Source organism: Cyprinodon variegatus, unplaced genomic scaffold, assembly GCF_000732505.1.
Source record: "Cyprinodon variegatus isolate N-32 unplaced genomic scaffold, C_variegatus-1.0 Scaffold1, whole genome shotgun sequence".
In the NCBI taxonomy this organism is placed as follows: domain Eukaryota; kingdom Metazoa; phylum Chordata; class Actinopteri; order Cyprinodontiformes; family Cyprinodontidae; genus Cyprinodon; species Cyprinodon variegatus.
This window is the reverse complement of record NW_015150454.1, coordinates 3,002,638-3,022,398: the sequence shown is the minus strand read 5'-3', so window position 1 is coordinate 3,022,398 and position 19,761 is coordinate 3,002,638. Positions and strand designations below refer to the sequence as shown.

The 19,761-nt window shown below is 37.8% G+C and overlaps 1 protein-coding gene across 5 annotated transcripts in view; it reads left to right on the top strand.

Annotated features, from left to right (window-relative positions):
• LOC107095557 (E3 ubiquitin-protein ligase MARCH8-like) overlaps nt 1–19,761 on the top strand; it is a 97,005-nt gene that overhangs the window by 41,281 nt on the left and 35,963 nt on the right. The window contains exons 1-2 of one of the 5 annotated variants that reach the window (XM_015392064.1): nt 18,265–18,556; nt 18,634–18,874. The exons of 3 other annotated variants lie outside the window; for them this stretch is intronic. In XM_015392064.1, coding sequence (XP_015247550.1) covers nt 18,845–18,874 — 30 coding nt within the window. In that variant the 5' untranslated portion in view covers nt 18,265–18,556; nt 18,634–18,844. Of the gene's footprint in view, nt 1–18,264; nt 18,875–19,761 lie in introns of those variants that run through there. One more of the 5 variants, XM_015391983.1, reaches the window with a different exon arrangement.

The following is a 19,761-nucleotide window of genomic DNA, read 5'->3' as shown; positions in this document are numbered from 1 at the left end:
AATCATTGGCAGCACTGAGTAAATTCGAGCTGAATGAGAGAAACAGTTGGCTCCTAAAAGCAGGCATGCTGCAGCTTTGCTCTTGGCAGGGTCGTCAGAAGCTGCAGGAGCCCTTTGGTTTACCACTTTGCCACATCACTGAGTATTCGGGTAGTGTGCTCTGCGAGGACTGGGGCATCTGTGATTATTAAAATGTCCAATGATTTGGAGATCAGGAACCATTTTTTCCAATCAAAAAATGCCTTCGCTCTGAAGCAGAGGTAAATCCTATTTGTACGAGCAGAAACGGTGCATACCTGCTGTCGGCCTTCTGTCAATTTGACTGATGTGTTTATTGGAATTCACAACACCTTCTGAACAGGCTTGGTGGTCGGGGGGCTGCTATGTTTTCCCTCATCGGGTGTGACGGCGATCATGCAGCCCGTCCTCAAAACTGTGGCCTTCATCTAGCCTGTTAATAAATTATGATGGCGCAGCAATAAAATGCAAACATTAGTGTAGAACAGGCAGAGAGGAGTTTTCATATGTATATAAACCAATTTCCTTGAACGTTATGAGCTACTATAAAGACAATGTTTTTATCTCCTCTAAGAATTGCATGACTTCCTCTACAAATTACCAAGGAATAAACATTTTTCTCTCATTTTCTTTGGCTTTAATAAATGTAAACCACAAAACCCTAACATAGTTTCTACACTTTTGTAGTTTGATCAATCAGTTGTTTTTGATTACGACCCTCTTGTTTTTATGCGAATTATGAGTTTTGAAATAACTTTAAAAATGTTTCTCTGCTTTGACAACCAAGGTAATGTAGGTTTATTACAGCATCTCTCACCATAAGTATGATGGTGACACAATGCTTTGTTTCTGTATCACCAAATGACCCCTGTGTTAGGATTGCCTTGAGTTCAACAGAAAAAAAAGCCTAATTCCAAGATAAGGAATTAGCTAGAAATTGCAGGGAGAATAGGTCGTTTCTTAGGCTGCTTTCATTTTAAAAACATCACAACAGGACTCTGAAAATGTGTGTCGGACTTTTTTTGTGCTCTCTATTAAAGCATTTGTTTAACTGCTGTTTCCAGGATTAGAACTAAAAAAGGAGCATTTAGTTTCCATTGTCCTCAACTATTGAATTAAATCCCTTAAATCTTAAGATTTGCAGAAACTGTTGTCTCCACTAGATATGGACTGAAACCATAATTCTTTCAGTTTTCTCATAAGGTTAAAAGATATTCACATAAATTGATATTTATACTAGACATAAGATCAATTAGGCAACATCTTTAATGCTCCTTTATGTCGCTGACTCTTCCAGAAGCAGCTGCTGTTCTCCAACACAAGCCGGTCCAGTTCACTTGGGTTCTGTTAAGATAGCTGTTGTAATTGATATGTGAGAAGCTTTTTTTTATTTTGCTGATAAATAGTTCTCCCTTCCATGTGAAATGATTCCTTAATGGATAATCATGAGTCTTGAATGTATAAAACAAGCAAACTTATCAGTGTGGACCCGTTAGAATAGCACTGCAGAGCAACTTGGCACAAAATGGCAAAGATAGCAGAGGTTTTAAGCTTGAAGCAGAGGCGTCCTTGATTGGCTTATCTTTAAGAGTCATTCTTGTTTACCATGATCTCCCACACACCTAACTTATTAATATTTGGACTTGAGGCTGAGATAAACGAGCAGAAATCTTCTGAGCCTTTAAATCGCTGAAGGAGTGTTCTGATGAACTTGTAATATCAGCTATGTATTGGATATGGAAAACCCAAAAGTTTTGTGCCTGGCAGTGTTGCAGGAGTTATGCTTGCAACCCTTGTAAAAAAGTCTCAAAGGTTCCATTCCCAGTCTGTTGACCTTTGCCGCATGTCTTGCCCCCTTATCTTAACTCTAGTTCCTCTCAGCTCATTTTTAAATATTTGAAAAAGTGAACTCACAAATTCCAGGACCACGCACTCCAGTACACCACGTGTTATTCGCATCAAGCCAACAAATTACAACCGCACTCATTGGCTGATCTTCCATGATGTGTTGGTTTCGGTTTGCTGCCCAGACACGATTTGGCAAGTCGCTCAGCCAAATATCGAACACCTACCCTTCTGATTAGAGACCCCCTGTTAAGCTGCAGATGCCCCCAAAGAATTCACCCAGAAAATCCCACCATCTGCTCCCTTTTAGAGACCTGATCCATGTGGAAATGCTTCCACTTTCCAAATATTGGCACAAAGCAAACTGATGGCTAACTAAATATTAACCTGGGGATGTGACAGAGTAGAATAGAGATTTGAAAAAAGGAGGAATGTGTAGAAAGTTGGAACGATGTGAAAAACATTTGGAATGGGATGGGTAATAAATACATGATGGTTTAAATGGCATGATGGAATAAAATTTTACATCTTCTGGGAGTTTGACTCAAGGCCCCATTCTTTTTTATAAAATGAATGGTAAAATTCAGACAGCTCTTCTATACTCATGCCTTCTATCTCACCATCAGTCTCACTCCTAACCTGAGGTAAACTGGATAATTTCAGCTCAACGGTTACGGTTTGATCAACTGTGCAGTTTCCTTTGAGACACCATCCCTTTTCCTTCTTGATGATAGCTGTGGCGGTTATGGAGCTAAGCTTATTCTCTGTGTGGTGTTATTGTTGTATTGGTTGAAGGAACGCCCCCAGACTGAGGAGGAAGTGAGACAGTTAATGAACTGGATGCCATGCAAACAGAGCGTAGTGATTTTGCTTTGATTTTTTTGACACAATCATTTCATCATTTTGCTGCCTTGTGTTGTCATAAAGATGAGATGCATAGAGATTCAGATCGTCCCGCTGTGGCCCCTCAGAGCTGTCATAAATACAGAGCAGCTGGAACGAGAATGTCAGATTTCAGAAGAAGAAAAGAATTTAGGAGATAGGGGAGGCCAGTTTTCCATCAAAGGGGGAGTATGTGTAAAGAGACTTTTGTCAAAAGCTGTAGAGTTATCAGATACCACAAGGTCTGTTGTCATGATCATATTAGTCATGTTTTTCTATGCCTTCGCAACTTGGTGCAGAGTAATTTCATTATTTGCTATAAATCAGGGATATTCATAGTGTTGACACTGATCCAGATCAGAAAAAAAAAATGTGGGAAAATTCCTTATCCTCTCTTTACGGCTCCTTCTCCATGATATCCATGAAGCAGAAATTTCGTAAATTTGTCATTTGTTGCAGCATCAAACACATCCATATTACATTGATTTTCACAATGAAGAGAGACTGCATTCATTACATCTGCTCCATGTCTGTATGATATGACCGTCTTAGCTGAGGTTCAGCTGACAGCCACATGGGATAGACTGGAGAGCAGAGCGACAAGCAGCTAAAGCAGAGACCAGATCATTTTTCAGGATGTAATTCCTGCTCCTGAACACCCGATCAGTAGAAAACCCACAGAGCTTGTAGTAGCCAAAGGATCAGTAAGGCTTTTGATTGCAAAGCAGAAGGGAAGAAAGCTCACATTATCTTGGCACCTCGGCAAACATCTTTCTATTCAAACATCCTCAGCAAAGAAAGATGTGCATTTGTTGAAGGCTTTTTCAAGCAGAATCATACATATAAATAAAGGATGAGGTTATGGTAATGTATTGATTGGATGTTATAGCAGCTTTCTAAAACCCTGTTAGAAGAATGTTATCACAAGAATGACTATACACAAAGGAAAACATTGTCATTACCTATAGGTTAAATACAGCTGATTTAGACGATTCACCCTGCCATAATATGATGTGTGAATTCTAAGTTCAAGAACATTGTTAATTTATCTAAAGGTCTTGTCCTTGTCTATTTTGTGAGCTGTTTTGCTTTGAAACATACAGTTTAAAAGGAAAGCTTCTTAGGAGAAAATACTCTGCTGGTTTATATCATGTCTACCTAAATATAGAAGAAAAGAAGAAAAATAAAATAAATATTTAAGTTATTTCTTAAAGAATATTAAAGCTGTTTTCACTTGGTTGATGTGTATTCCCTCTCTGAGTATGTGTCGTCTTACCGCTGTTTCTTTGATTCATTCTCCATTTTAAGTTCTTGTTTTCTATTTTTTTTTTTTTTATTTATTGATTTGTAAAATTATAAATGATTGATCTGAATTTAGGTTCAAATTTCCTGAAGGAAAATAAAGGGCAAAGGCAGAGATACCAACCCTAACAATTTTGTTGAAATAATTATAATTCAGGGTTGCTTATTTTTGGGCTGCTCAGTGTCGCAGTGGGTAGCACTGCTGCCTTGCAGCAAGAAGGTTCTGGGTTTGATTCCTGGCCCGGGGTCTTTCTGTATGGAGTTTGCATGTTCTTCCTGAGCATGCGTGGGTTCTCTCGAGGTACTTCGGCCTCCTCCCACAGTCCAAAAACATGACTATTAGGTTAATTGGCTTCTCTAGATTCTCTTTAGGTGTGAGTGTGTGCGTGAATGGTTGTATGTCCTGTTTGTCTCTGTGTTGCCCTGCTATGGACTGGCGACCTGTCCAGGGCGTACCCCCCTGTCAGATAATGGAAGGGTTGCTTATTAGGATTTGTTATCATTTTGTCATGATTTTGCATTTTTCTGCTCTCTACCCCTGCTTGGGTTTTAGCCCCTCACTCTTCCTGGTTTATTACTGAGAAGTACATGGATGGCCTGTAGCAGAAACACACACCGCTCAGTAGCTTCTCATATCAACAAAGAAAATGTATTAAAAAAGGACCAACGTAACAAATTTTAAATATTTTTCCAGATATTAACACAGTTCTTATCCCTGCATTTCCTGATTAGGGTTTTTTTTTTTTTTTTCTTACAGATTAAATAAAGAAATAAAATATTTTAAAAGCTTTTATCCGAACTTGTTTTAAAATTGCAATCCTTAAAGAATAAGTTTCTGTGCTTTATCAGCATAGATAAATTATTCTGTAAAAGGCACTTATTCATTATATACTGCAGTAGCTGATGAGTAAATGGTATGGGACACAACCAAAGTTCATTTAACTGAAGTCTGAAATACAGATTTTGCTAATCTGTATGTATATTCTTCAGGTTGGAGATAACCTGATGCACTTTTATAAAGGAAAACAAAGTAATTGCAAGGACGGAGGTTGATTTTCACTAAAGCAGTGGTGTTATTCAATATTATTATGCTTTTCAAGACACCAAGCTGGTTCAATAATACAAAGATGTGTTTGGTGTTTCCTAAATTTCCTGCTACGGAAATTTATAAGGACTTATTTATCAAAAAAATAAAAAAAAAGACTTATGAGCTTTTGTTTTTAAGCAACTTTGAACTCATTAAAGGAGTGGATCATCCATGTTTACACTTTTTCTACCTAAAAGAATAATTAAAAGTGTTAACATGTAAGCCCTATTGTTACTATTCATGGTGTCCACATTATTCTCCATTTAGGATGTGATTCTTATCATCACATATGTAAATTAAATAACATTGGTTGTCTCATATAGATATCCCCCGATTCAGTCTTTAATACTTCATTAAAGCAAAGCTTTTGCTGTTTTTTCCTGAATCGCTTCCCATTGATATAACATACATTCCCACACATTTAGTTGTTTTGTCCTTTAGCAATATGGATGTCTTCTGGGCCAAAATGTTACTGTAAATGGCATAGCAGCTTGTGATCGGTAAATCATTTTTAAATACCGAGCATATTTGATTAATACAGGAACAAATTATGTAGCTGTTACTATTTCATTACTTTATCCTATCTTGATGTAGAGGTGTAACTCAACTCAACTTTATTGTCAAATGTGCTACATGGTAAACATACAACACAGATGAAATTGCAGTCCTCTCAACCCCACGGTGCATAATAAAATATAATGAACCAAATGATAATGGGTCTAAAAAGTATGTATGTATAATAGCATTGCAGAAGGTTACACATCAAGTTTTGTCAGTTTAAAAGTTATTTGAAGAGGCATGTTGTTTTTTAGTTGTATATTTAAAGATATGAGGCTAAGTTTAATGTCATTATTTTGCTCTTCCTCAATTTTTCAATATATGTTGCGACATTGGATATTGGATAAAAATCATTAAGATTTGGAATCAGCCAAGGAGGCTTTGTTTTGATTTTTCTTGCCATCAGTAAACCATTTTACCTCAGAGCAAATTTTCAGTTTTGGATAAGAAAACTATGAGTAACTGGCCTAAATCGACTTTTGTAAGGATAATGCTGTGGCCTCTTTGAGGTTAGGGTATGTTCATTATCAGGTCAGCAGGGGGCAGTTGAGAGCAGTATCTGATGTATTTAGTCAAAATTAAAGAGATGATTATCATTCAGAGATGGAACAGGCATAGGGAGTGTAAATAAATGTTACTGGTTGTGAGAAGGGGAATGAGTTGGCGTGCTTTGTACAGCATCAAGCCTTTACCTGACAGGATGAAGTGAAACCAAGTTCTCTGTAGATTATTCTGCTACAGCCTTTTGTTTGGTTGAATACTTACACCACACATTAAATGTTAATGTCCTCCTTGTGGTAGGAGTCAGAGTTATAATATATTCTTCCTCTTCCTCCCTTTGCCTTTGCATGAGCAAATGTACAAAGCCTTCTGTTAAGCTAGATTAGGAGGGAAGCGATTTTGTGCAATACTTTTACTCCTATTACTCTATAATTCCATCCGTTGGCCACAGTTAAAGGCAGGAATCCAAGGTTTACATGCAGCGTGGAGAAAGCTTTGCAACCTTAGGTGCTTTCATATGCCAGGAGCCCTCCTGTGGGGAGGTCGTCTGCTGCAGGGAAGCTGCTTACGACTCCTACATCCTGTTTGAATTTTGAAAACAGAGGAAGAAGAGAGGTTGATGTTGTGGAGAAGGAAGCTAATAGGTTCTGAGTTCTCACACATTTTTACCCAAATTAGTGTGTTTACAGAGCAGGTTTCTGCGATGAGGCACCATCTGTTTTATTTATTTTTTTGTATTTTTTTTTTTGGCAGCAGGTGAGGACTGTTGATGTCATAGCAAGTTGACGATGGCCTGAAAGAGGGCGAGGAGGATACTGGAGTGGGAATAGATGTATTTCTGTTTTCTCTTTACACTGAGGTCTCTCATGCAGAGCTCATGTAGGTGATGGCTTTAAGGAACTCAGATGTAGCTCTTCTTCACTTCATTAAAGTTTCCGCTGGGCAATAGCGTAACTCATTTAAGTTTAATATTTAAAAAATGGATGAAGATATGACCTATTTCACTCTTCAGGCTCCTGTCCCTAGATGAACGTACTTTATTTGCACTCTGACCAGTACGTTTTTAATACAGCATACCTCCATGACTTCAGTATACTTTAAAATCTTTTTTATTTAACATTATTTTAATAGAGCCACACAAAATACTGGACAGCTGTGAGGTGGAAGACTATTTTTTTTAGATTTAAAATTTTTTATCCAAACCTATAAACACACACCCACACGTATATGTGTATATGTATATATATATATATATATATATACACATGTATAGACATATATACATGTATAGACATATATACATGTATAGACACATATATATATATATATATATATATATATATATATTCACCTGAACAAGGCTTGTTCACCTGAACAAGCCTTTGATCGAGCCTGCTGATTATTAGCCAGGGATCTTATGGTGACCATGACTTCAATGGGAGAGTCCATAAACAGGACTACAATCAACCGTGCAACCCATAAATTTGACCTTTTTATGGAGTAGTGGTAAGTCAAACATCATTGTCAGAAGACGGCTATAAAAACCGTTTGAAATTTACCACAAAACATGTAGGGTACTGCGAAGAAAGTGCATTGTGTAGCTAAAAAACAGCACTGCATGTCATCTTCTTTCCCTTGGTGAAACATGCTGATTGAATTGTAATGTTGGAAGGAAGGGTGGTTTTCTTTTGCAGGGGAGCTGGGTCTTGTCAGTTTGAAGACAGATGGAGCTAAATCTTGGAGGCCTCACCTTTGAATTGGATGGTGACCTAAACACACAGCCAGAGCTACTGTGTAATAGATTGGTTTAAATATAGCATAAATAGGTGATATAATGACCAAGTGAAAGTCCAGGACAAAATCTAAATAAGAATTTGAGTTTAAACCTAAAGGTATAGTGGTCGTTTTTTCCGGAAATGTAAGTAATAAAGTCCAGTTTGGATTAACTGCAATATTTTACCTTTGTTTAGCATGTGCATGCTTGAAAGCCTCAAATGCACATTTGATACACAGCTCTGTTTACTGTCTGCATCGCTGCATGACACTAACTCAGCAAAAAAAGGATATTTACATTACACCATGTCAGATTAACTACTGATTCGCAACTGAAACCGAATCTCACTGAAGACATAAAGACTAGGATTTTGTTTTTAAGTCTTTGCATGGTTTCACTGTAATGTTCTCCTTCAAACCTGTTCTCACTAATTGTTTAAACTTTGAGACATCGGGTCAGACAGGTCAAATCCGTGAAGCACAATAAGCTCCACCATAGATGCTCTGTGCTGCTGTCTGCATCCAAATAGCCACTAATGACTCAGAAGCACACATTCACTTGCATGTTGTGGTGAATAATGAAGTTTGCAGCCTTGTGTTGCAATGTGAGAAATAATTTAAATTAGCTAACTTTTCACCACATAAAGATAAATTATTGATAACTTATATAATCTCTAAAGTATTGCCTGTCTTATGTTTTTGATGTTAAAAACTGATAGAGCAATAAATGCTGCAGGAACTTTATTTCATCTTTTTTTGCGAGTCTTTAAATATCACAAAGTGCCGAACTCCATGCAGCTGCTGGCTACAAAGTGCTTTGCATTTCTGAATCAATTCGGTTTGAAATGTCAACAGATCTTCATCCAAGATATGGTTTTGAATCAACACACAAATCAAACCTTGAGTTTGATTGATTCTGAATAGCAAGAGATGTGTGTTTTATCTCTGCTGTTTTTTTTTCTACTTACATCAGCCAAAGAAATCATCAGTTATGCGACATAGAAAGCCAACCGGTAGATCTTGGATCCAAAATTGTTGAAATTATTTAAACCTCAGATAGATCTAGCAATCACTGTTACACAGTAGGACAGTCGGAGGGGCTCCAGAGGAATGATTTAAGCACAAAAAAAAACAAACTCACAGGTGGAAATGTATTAATATCTAGTATTTGTCATGTATGTATAAGGCAGTGCAGAAGGTTACTGCAGCCCTTGGAAAGAGCAGCTTAGTCTGCTGGAAAGCTTTTTCTAATGTAACTTTTTTTTAGGGACGAAGCATCAAATGAAGCAGAGCAGAGATGTTGTCTGAAGATTCGATCACTTTAGAAATGAGTGGATTTATCAAGTTATCTAACAGGAATTCCTGAAGCTGATATCAGTGAGACAAGTTTTAATCATAAGGACAAAGTCAGAAGCACTGCTGTACATTTAAAGCTCACATTAACTCTCAACTTTCTCAACTATTTTGCTAGGTTGTTAGTGTTATATTGTTTTTTTTTCTTTTTTTTTTTTCCAATTTAAAGCTACTTTAATCTTGGTGACCAACACCTTGCTAGTAATCATATTCTTTCAAAGAACAAGATGTTCCTAAATAGAGAGTTTGACCTTTGTATGCTTAGAACTAAGATTCTTCAGTCAGAAAAAACGTGTCAGACGTCACTAGTGATGCTCAGAAACTATATTCTCAAGGTCGTTTTATGTTTTGTGCAGATTGGAACTGAAAACAATCATGATTGTGTTGAAAGTAGCAGTGAAAACTTTAGGACAGTTTATTTATTGTCAAATTGATTTATTCGTTTTTTTCCGAAGTTGGTATGTTTGGTGTGCTTTATTCTCCCATTACCATGCAAGTCTTCAATGATGGCATTGTGGGACGGCCCACAGCACAAACAATTCTGCTGTGCAACTTGCTTTAAAGTGGGAAGAAGACACTTCAGAGAGATGAACACATTTCTGACTGTAGAATATAGTGTGTGTGTGTGTTGGTTGTGCAGAGTAGTGTCACTACAGAGCCGTTTTGCAGAAGCACAGACCTACTACGCCTCCTAATCACGCTGTGCCTACTCTCGGCTTCTCTTTGTTGGGGTTTCTGCCTCTCCTTGCGATTTTAATGGAGATTGAGACAAAACTTAGGTCTCTCCAAAGTTCTCTGTCATGAAAACCAGTAGTAGGGCTGGACAATTATTTGCATTTGCAATATAACCACAATGTAAAAAAACAGTAGTTGCAGAGGCACTTTTTTTTTTTTTTTTGTCATGCTACATTTAAGAGTAAAAGTCCAACTTTCTCCCTCTAGCACTTCAGGTGGGTTTAATAGGTTGAAAGGCGGTTTGTCGTTACAGAAAAGATAGGACAGAGCTGCTGCTAGGGTGCAGATCCATGCATGTGAGCTAGAAGTTATAACTTCATGTGGTGGTAAAGTCACATGATTGTGAACTCTAGAAAAGAGGGCATTCAAGGCCATTAAAACATAGATACGCTTGTGGTTTGTGCAAAGGAAAATCCAAACAAAATTGTAATCATAGCGTTGGTTGAAGATAACTGCAATAATTTTTTGGGGAAAAACCGAAACTGCCTGAGTAGTAGCTACTGCAAAACTCTGATTTAAATATTTGGGCTCAGACCAATGTAACACCTTTGATCAAATGTGTGCGTATTCATAATAGGTCATCAGTGCTCCCAATAAAAGCACTGAAAATTTGCACTCAATATGTAGTTATTTCAGTCTCAAGTCTTTAGTAGCTTTACTTCCTGAATTTAAGTTTATCCAGCTCCAATCTAGTCTGAAAACCCTTCCTACCCCATGGAAGAAAAACACCACATCATGAAGCTGCAAGCACCACAATTCTCCAGAAATGTACTGTATCTATGATGATGCTCAGTGTTAACTTTGTCTCAGTCTGACCAGAGCAGAGCGCCTTTATTCCCATGTTTACTCTGTTCCCTTCATGGTTTGTGGCAAACTTTAATTTGGTCCTCATAAGACTGTCTTTCCACAATGGGTTCCTTGTTGCTATTGTTCCATAAAGACCAAATATGCTGCTTACATTACTCATCATTTCCCTGTCAACAGATTCTTCCTCCTGAGTCGTTAAGTGTGTGCAATCATAGCAAACATAAAGCTTACTTTATATAATCCGATTTAGACAGAATATATTGATATGTTTGAATACCTCTGCAAGGCACTCTGCACTTTTAGTTTGTTCGATTATGTGTCATAATGGAGCTAGTCAATAAGTCACAGTCACTTACTTGTAAATTGGTAAGAAATCATTCTGCACTGTGTGACCCTGACCTCGCAGCACCAACAAAAATAGCCCCAAAAGGGGAAAAAGTTGGTTCCCCTCCACCTCCCTCTGACCACCCTGCTGATGGTCACATGTTCCTCCTCAGCATGACCCCCTTTTAGCTGTCCCCATCAGCTTTCACAGTTCAAGATAGATGTTCTGCATCAGGAGCCTGAACTGAAAAGAAGACAGAACCCAGGAACAGTGGGCAATGGTTTGTAGCTAAAAATCAATAAAGCTACTATGCAGCCAGCAAGTTGTTATTTCGGGATGATGAATCGATGCTTTTCTGCTGAGGCCATGCTGTTACAGTGATGGCCTACTTAATGTTTTTGTTTCTTCATTTTAGTGTCTGGATTATGTCCTGTGGATAGAAGAGGCTCAGAATAGCAAATCAGCAGAGCTCTAAATCAAATATTAAAGGATTCATGCAACACGTTATTCTTAGACTATTTTTTTTCCCCCTTCTTTTCACGCGTTTCTTTTGTCACGTTCCCTTAATTGAAAGTAAATTTGACTGATGCAGCAGAGATATACTGCAGAGCTGTAGTTATCAGTATGCATAACTATATTTGAATATGAACTGAAAAGGCTATTACAGCTCAATTTCATGCCCAGCAGGATGTCTGACACGTTCCTCTTTTTATAGAAATCAGACTGTCAGGAGTTTTTAACCATCTTACCTTCTCCCCTCTGTCCCTTCTCATTTTACCCTTAAAATGTGTTTTTTAACCCCCATCCAGCTCTATATAATTTCTTGTCTTCTGGTTGTACTCAGGTTACTTTATACTTGGTTAAATGTGATTAGGTAGAGTGGAGGTACTGTCACACACCCTAGGAACCACCTCATAATAAAGAATGTGGTATAAGAACACTATTATTCATAACCCTTGTTTGAATTATTGTTATTATAATATTTTTTGCTGTTGTTGCTTTTTTCATGCTGGCAGCACAAACCGCAATGTGTCTTATCGGCTTTTCTTGACCAACCCAAAACGGTATACATAAGAGGTTGGTCGAATGGCCCACTTAGTTTATTCTTTTTTTTGCTGTAATCTAAAAAAAAAAGGGTTTTTGAACATTGGGATTTAACCCTCTTTACTTAAACAACCATGGATTAAATTCTGTGCAGTTAAATTGAAACAGTGCTACCAAATAATTAGAGTCCACCTCTGTATCCTTTTATCTCAGCAATAATAAGGCTGTTCTAGAAGATGCCCTGATCAAATGATACCAAAATGTAATTATTTGGCCTGCATGCAAATTAGCATTTGTGAAATCAACCTGTTTAGACAATCTCTAGTCTTATGTATGGTGGTGGCAGCATCAGGCTGCTGGGATGCTTTTCTACAGCAGAGACTGGGATGCTGGTCAGATTTGATGGGAAGGTGAATCAAGCTAAGCAAAAGTCTAATCCTGAGGGAGAAGAAAATGCTGCAGGAAGCAGCAAGAATCTTTTCCCTTTGTAATACAATACTGATAATAAATCTTTTACTTTTATGAACTTTAACTTTCTTCTTACTCTGTTGGTTTAATGGGCTGTCACTTTGCCTGTAATTTCCAGGTTTAGCACGCCTGAAGGCCACTGGCATCACTAGATTGTCACAAAATGAAACCGTTCCCACTCTTGTTGTTGAATCTGAGAGGAGACCACTTTGGCCCAGCAGAATGAGAAGTCATGGAGTTACCTTTAAAGACCAGCTATGCAAAACAATCTAGAAATAAATCAACATTTCTTAAATTCTGTGTATTTACCCTTAATTTAAGTAGGTAAATAAGATAACTTAGATAATATGCACTTCAAATAAGACATTTTTTTCTTATTTCAAATGGGAACATTCATGTCCTATTGGCATTGTCTAATTTATTCCTCAGTTCAAAAATAAATGCACTTATTTTAAGAAAAAATGATTTTGACTTTCTTCCAAATTACTACATGTCAGCAGAGAGACTTGAATTTGTTTTGCCTTTAAGCAGACATTATCTTTTCCCTAGTTATTGCCAGAGCTTATTGCTGATTTTGGATTTTATTCCATCTTCTATCCGGCTGTTGAATATAAAGGTTGATTTTTGTGTGAGTGTTTCTGCCTATTGGTACTCACCAACAGGACAAATCAATATGTCTGAACCGATCTGTTGCCATTTTTAGATGTTCAACATGAATGTTGCAAAAATACATCCAGTGCTACAATGGTACATTTAATTTAGATTTCCAAAGGACTTCAGCATGTCATCCTGCATGGGCCCAATATAATAGTAACTCCTGTCACACTGTACAATAGAGGAGGCCTGACTGCACTACCTGCTGCTTCAGCAAAATCATGTCAGGCAAACCTAACGGAAATTTCAGTCAAACAAAAAGCAGACACTAATGTAGGGCTTCTAATTCCCTCGTTATTGGGCTTAAAAAGAGGGAATGAAGAATGATTGAAAGACTCCTGGCTGGGCTGGTCACAGAGGCTGCACTGCATGTTTTTTTTTCTTTTCCAGAAAAGTTTTGGCACAGTTTGACATTTGTAGTTGGTCATCTTTGGTCACGAAGAAAATCAGTAGTCGATACATCTGTCATAATCACAGACAGGCTCAAAAGCAGAATGAAAATAATTTTCTTTAACGCCAAAAGGCTTTAGATTGAATAAAACCAACCCAGTGTGAACTCTGCATAAATTAAAGCATATTCATTTGTTAAGAAAAACCCTGTCAAAGTCCAGACTAAGGCAAGGCCTGCAAATAAATGTTCTCAAAAGCTATTTGAATCTGAATGAGCTTGAGCTGTTTTTGAAAGAAAAATGGTAAACAAGAAAAAAAAATAGATTGGCTAGGCTTGTTGATGCATATTGAAGGACTTGCCTTTGTAGATGGATGGGGGGTGGGGAGGTTGTGTAACACAAACACATTTTTATTTTGCAAAGATAAAAGATGACCTTTAATTACTTTCCAATCTCATCATTATTACTTGGCACAGTCCTCTGTTGTGGAAAATTAAATCTATAGGATGTATTAAGGTCTGCAGTTATAATATAACACAATATGAAAAGGGTGTAAATACTTTAAGTAGCCCTACCCCTAAAAGTTCTTTTTTTTTTCATCAGATTGTCAAATATTCCAAGATGTTGTTTCTATAGAAACCTTCAAGTTAGCCATTGTGGGTTATCCAGGGCTTTTTAAGGGCAGAAACCAGACAGGAAAGTCCTCCAGCCCCCGTAAACTCCAAATCGCACCACATGTGGTTATAGATCCAGTTTATTTAGTCCTTATTGACTTTGACAAATGCAACAAACACAAAGGTTCTTCTCTATAATCCCACTCTTCCTTTATCTTTTAGTTATAAAAAAACCTCTGCCGTCCTGCTGCTCTGGAAGGTCATTATGTTTTAGTTGCAGGCTGATGCACCAGCCTGCAATCTTAACCTTTTTTTTCTCCCCTCACTTTTGTCTAAAATAGCCTCTTGTATGCTTGTTTTCAGATTGCTGGCACCACTGGTCACATTTCTGCTGTAAATGTGAGCCACATAAATGTGATGTTTTAAATTAGACTGGCTGCAACAACCTTTTGGCTAAGAGATAACATCAGCTTTTCATTTGCTTGGTGTTGTCTCATAATTCATCCCAGTTATTGCCTGAATTTGATTTCAGCGTTCCTTCGCCAACTGCAGCATGTAGTTTACTCTTTATTAAGCAGGATAAAATTGTCCAATCAGATATTGGGTTCTGTGGATATTTTGCTTTGAGCACAAACACATCAGCTTGTAAATAGAATAATGGTTAAATGAAAAATACCAATATTGAAGGTGGCTAGTTTGTTAATGTGTTAATTCATTGAACAGTACATTTAATGAGGTTTATTTATATGCGGTCCTGTTAGAAAAACAAACAATGATATATTCTACTGGGATTTTATACGACAGAACAAAACTGAGTTGTACCCAGTAGTGAGCAAAGTGGCTGAAGCTTCCTTTACCTTAATACCCTCAAATACATTTATTTTTAATTTTGACAAACTGAATTAAGAAGCTAAGTAATAATTAAACCTTTAATTTCTCACGGCAACATAAGGAGGCAGCATTATTCCTACTTAGGCTTCACAGTTCTTGGAAACCATACAAAGAAATGTTTTGCACAGATAGTCTGTCAAAACCAAGCTGCAAAAATGTAAACAAAAATAGCTGCAACAACAGAATTATGTTATCTTCTTTCTGCATCTTTGAAAGTGAGACCAGTTCCTGTTTTTGCAGATTATGTATTGACTTAAAAATATTTTATATTTACAGGGGAAGAAAATCGTTGGTCCCAAATATACTAAATTAAGTGTTCCCAAAAGGTGCAGGATTTAAAAGAAATGTTCCCATCCTTTAAGTAAAACACCTGCCTCACATTGCTGTATAGAATTACAAAAAGCTCTTTCCTTAACATGGATTAATTGATATTAATGATTCAAATTAAAGCAGGTTGTGCGCTGCTGAGGAGTTCTAAAATGTCTTTTTAAATCCTTGTAAAGAATGCGCCTCAAAGTTCTCCAGATCACTGCAGCGGGTGTATTTTTGACCCCGGACTGAAAAGGCTCTGACGTGGCCACGCCTGCAGATCTGCAGTTAAGTCTGTATTTGGTGACAAAAGCTGTTTAAGGAGCTTGGAGAAAGTAAAGTGGTGCTCAGCTCATTATCCAATTGAAAGGTCCTCAGATGCCTCCAGCATCGAAGCAGACGCAAAAATACTCTCTCCCTCATAAAAGTCAGAATGTTTCATATTTGATTAAATTGTTCTCTTGGAAATATCGATGGTTTTTAGAGAACTAAGGTGGAAACTATAAGATGAAGGAGTAAATCTTATTTAGTTATCTAATTTTGCTGCATTACCTTTTAAGGAAATATATTATAAAAACAAATGATAAAAAATTAGATAAGCATTAGTTTGCCTATCTATCCTAATTTTTGCAGCTTTTGCAATTTTCTGCTACTATCTCTACTGGGATATTTCCTACAACTTGGCTTCAGTTCGTATCCGCCTAAAGGAATTTCTGTATATTTTTTGGTTATTTATCAATAAAGTAATCGTCTACAATATACTAATCCTCAGCTGTGACTAAATGAGGTCACGTGACTCCAATAAATAATGTCTACCACTTGGAGGTTGCTCAGAGTTATTTTAGTTAGATCAGGGTCATAATCTGTAATGTTCCGGTGGTTCAGAACCTGCAGCACTTCCAAGCATTAAAAACAAACACTTTGTACTTTAAACTTTATAGCTGTAACTTAAGATAAGATATTTTAAGACATGAGACATGAAGACATTTTTAAGGATTAACCTGTCTCTTTCATGATAAGCCACATAGATTATTTACTGACTTTTTTTTTTTTTTTTTTTTACTTTAAATGGTTATTTACAGTATTTCTACAAACTCTATTTTTTAGGGCTATTAAGCTGTTTCAAAGAAATGCTCCATTGTTGGAATACAGTTAGACATGCAGATCAGATTTTTGAATCTTTCAGGAGATGATTTAACTCAGTAATTCATTTGTGCAAATTGGGCTTTACTTAGTTCTTCATTATTTTTGTAATGGCCTAATGCCAAATAGGTTGATAAACCGCGAGAATTGATTAGAAATTAATTTATTAAAAAAAAAATAGAACCAATAACATTAAAGCTTTTTACTTTCAGCCTAAAACCGCCTTTATTTTACATTTTGCCAGCTTTATAATAGCAGATGGCATCTATTAGTGTCCACCCAGCTAGCCTTCTTAGCATTACAAAAGGAGAATTTCCCACACCTAGTACAAGTCAACAGGACATGTTTTTTTAGTATTTTTTTTAAGTGAGATACGAGAGCCATCCTTAGGTTTGTTCCTTTTTACACCGAAAGCTGGTTTAATTGCATGCGATCCAGCTGCTGCTTTTGATCCATATTTTCATGATCTTGGTCTAATATAGCGTTACAGTATGTAATCTTTGTCGTCACAATTTACAGCTGTAGCTTTGTGATCTCAGCCTCAGTCCTGACATGCCCAAAACCGACTGCTATCCATTTGTGATCCTGACCCGGCATAGACTACATACTACAGGGTTTGTCCAGACATTGGGCTTAAAGGCATCACAAAGATGCTTTATGATGCTTTATGGCCTAGTAATGTCCACATGCTGCTCCGCCTTCAACGTATTGAGCAATACACTTAAAGGGTTAAGTCTTTACAAAAGCTGGGACTCACTGCTTCTTAGTTCTTGAAGAAAAAGTGCCATTTGAAAACAGTTTTTCAAGCATAATTAATTTTAAGTGAGACCAGGATGGAGCATTTAGCAGGATGTTGTGAAATCAGTTCTTTAATTTTGCACTGAGTGCAATGGATAAACATAGTATGTTGGATGAATAATGTATATTGGTCTAGATAACAGATAATTGACAGTTTTACCAGTGTAGTTGGGTACAGCTGATGTGAAAGGAAAAGTATAAATCTGGGCATGAGATATTTACATGCTTGAATTTCAGGAATCACACGGATTATCAAACATCTCTCTGTATAAAATGGTAAAAAAAAAGGAAATAAGGAGGTAATTAAAAATATTAACCTTATCCATGCTCCGTTCCACACCTCAAGGTTACCCAGTAATGCTGTTTTTTCTTTGTGTTCATGGGAAATCTGTCTCTTACACTTTTTGTGGTCTTTGTTTATTAGCTTAATCTTGTGAAACAATCTGGTGACTCGCTGCCTTATAAAAAGGATGACTTGGTATGTTTATTGGTAGACTTTGGCTTTAATAGCCTGCCATGTCAGCGTAAGATTGGGTTGGTTCATCCTTGGGCGCAGCTGTGAGGAGGATGTGTGAAATGAATTGCCTCCCCAGTCAGCTTTGCTCCACCTTGCAGGCTGGAGATTGGTGGCGGTGGGAGTAACAGCATCTGTGATTGGCGGGCATCCTCAGCCATTCATCTCATCATTAGGTGGCTGTCTCCTTTGTTGTAAACCAGGAGGGGGATTCATTGCGCAGCAAGCTGTGTTATTGTGTGTGGTGGTCTGGGACGGGCTTACTCAGGGTTATCAGGAGGCTGTTTAGGGTTCAGCTCAGTGCTCAGATCAGAGTGTCTATTTAAAACCACCTCCTCCCTCCCTTGAATGATTCAACAGCAGTATGCCCCTCCCCCCTCCACAGCTCCCATCAAGATCAGCTGGAGGAAGTGGTGGCTCAGCCAATGAGATTACAGTGGTAGACCTACACTGTTTGTTCCTGTGTGTTTTTCTAGAGCTGAAGGGAGGACAAGCCTGGACACACAGCAGCAGCAGATCCGTATTTATGTGTTTGAAAAAAAAAATGTAGGGCAGCAGCTTGCTCTGTTTCTGCCTGCTGCATCTCTCTTCCTATCTTACTCCACTCCTTTGTTTCTGCTCAGTGACGGCTGACGCTGTTGTCGCAGCTCTACTTCCGTATATTCAAGGCTTGGCTCTCTTGGTTTCTCTGGAATCTACTGTTTCGATCTGGATTCACCTCAAGGATTTACAGAAGGGGCATGTAAGACCCCTGATCGGCAATCATCTGTGTGAGAGTGTGTGTGTTGCTGTATGTGGGTGGGTGTGAGAGTCGGGTGACTCAAAGATCCAGCAATGCATTCCTGTTGGAAAATGAAGATTCAGGTAATTATTGTTGTTTTTATTGCTGTTGTTTCTGTTTCTGATCCTTATTGTTATTTTGTTCTTCATGTTAAAATGTGTGATGTTTAGAGGTGGTGAATGCTTATTGGGATTTTCTTTCTCTGGTTTTTATGTAGAGGCCTTCAGTCTCTATGGAAAACACAAAGCCTTTGGATGCATTGTTATTCTTTGTATATGTCAGTTTATGTCAGAGAGGAGCTAATTAAGAGTCCAAGTCTGTGACCAGAGATGGCCCATCTGCTCCTTTGTGGTGGTGTAGGTGCGTTGTTTGCTTCCCTAGTCTAGATTTTTTATGCACATTCATTGCAGAGGAGGTTTGTTTGTACAGTCTAAGAAGCATATGCATCCTCTTTAATGTGAAAGGTTGACCCACTTTCTGCTTGCTGCCCATTGTTCAGAATGAGAGGGGGTTTACATCTTACAGCTTCATGTCCAGTGTAAAACATCACAAAAATACAGCTTTAAAATTCAGTAAACAAGAACCCACAAACCCACTCAGCCCTGCAGGAGAATGACCTGTTCATTCTCCATTTCCCTGGTGTTAAACTGTACTTATATGACAATGGATTAAGAGGCTGGAGCTCTAACTGCAAACCGATGCTCCAGACAAAACCAGTGACCTCAGTAGCAGAGCAGCCAGACATGTAAAATACTTTGTGGCTTTCACTGCACTGCTAAGCATGTCACATCATCTAGTGATGAACCAAATCGCAGAGCTTTGTTTCAAATCGGCAGCTGTTTGGCTGGGTGGATGGGGGGGATTAGTGAAGTCACATGTCGGTGCCAGAGATTAAAGCTGTTGAACATTGGAGATGAGGAAACAGCCGAAGACGAAGAGATGACACTGGGTAGCAAACTATTCCCATTTT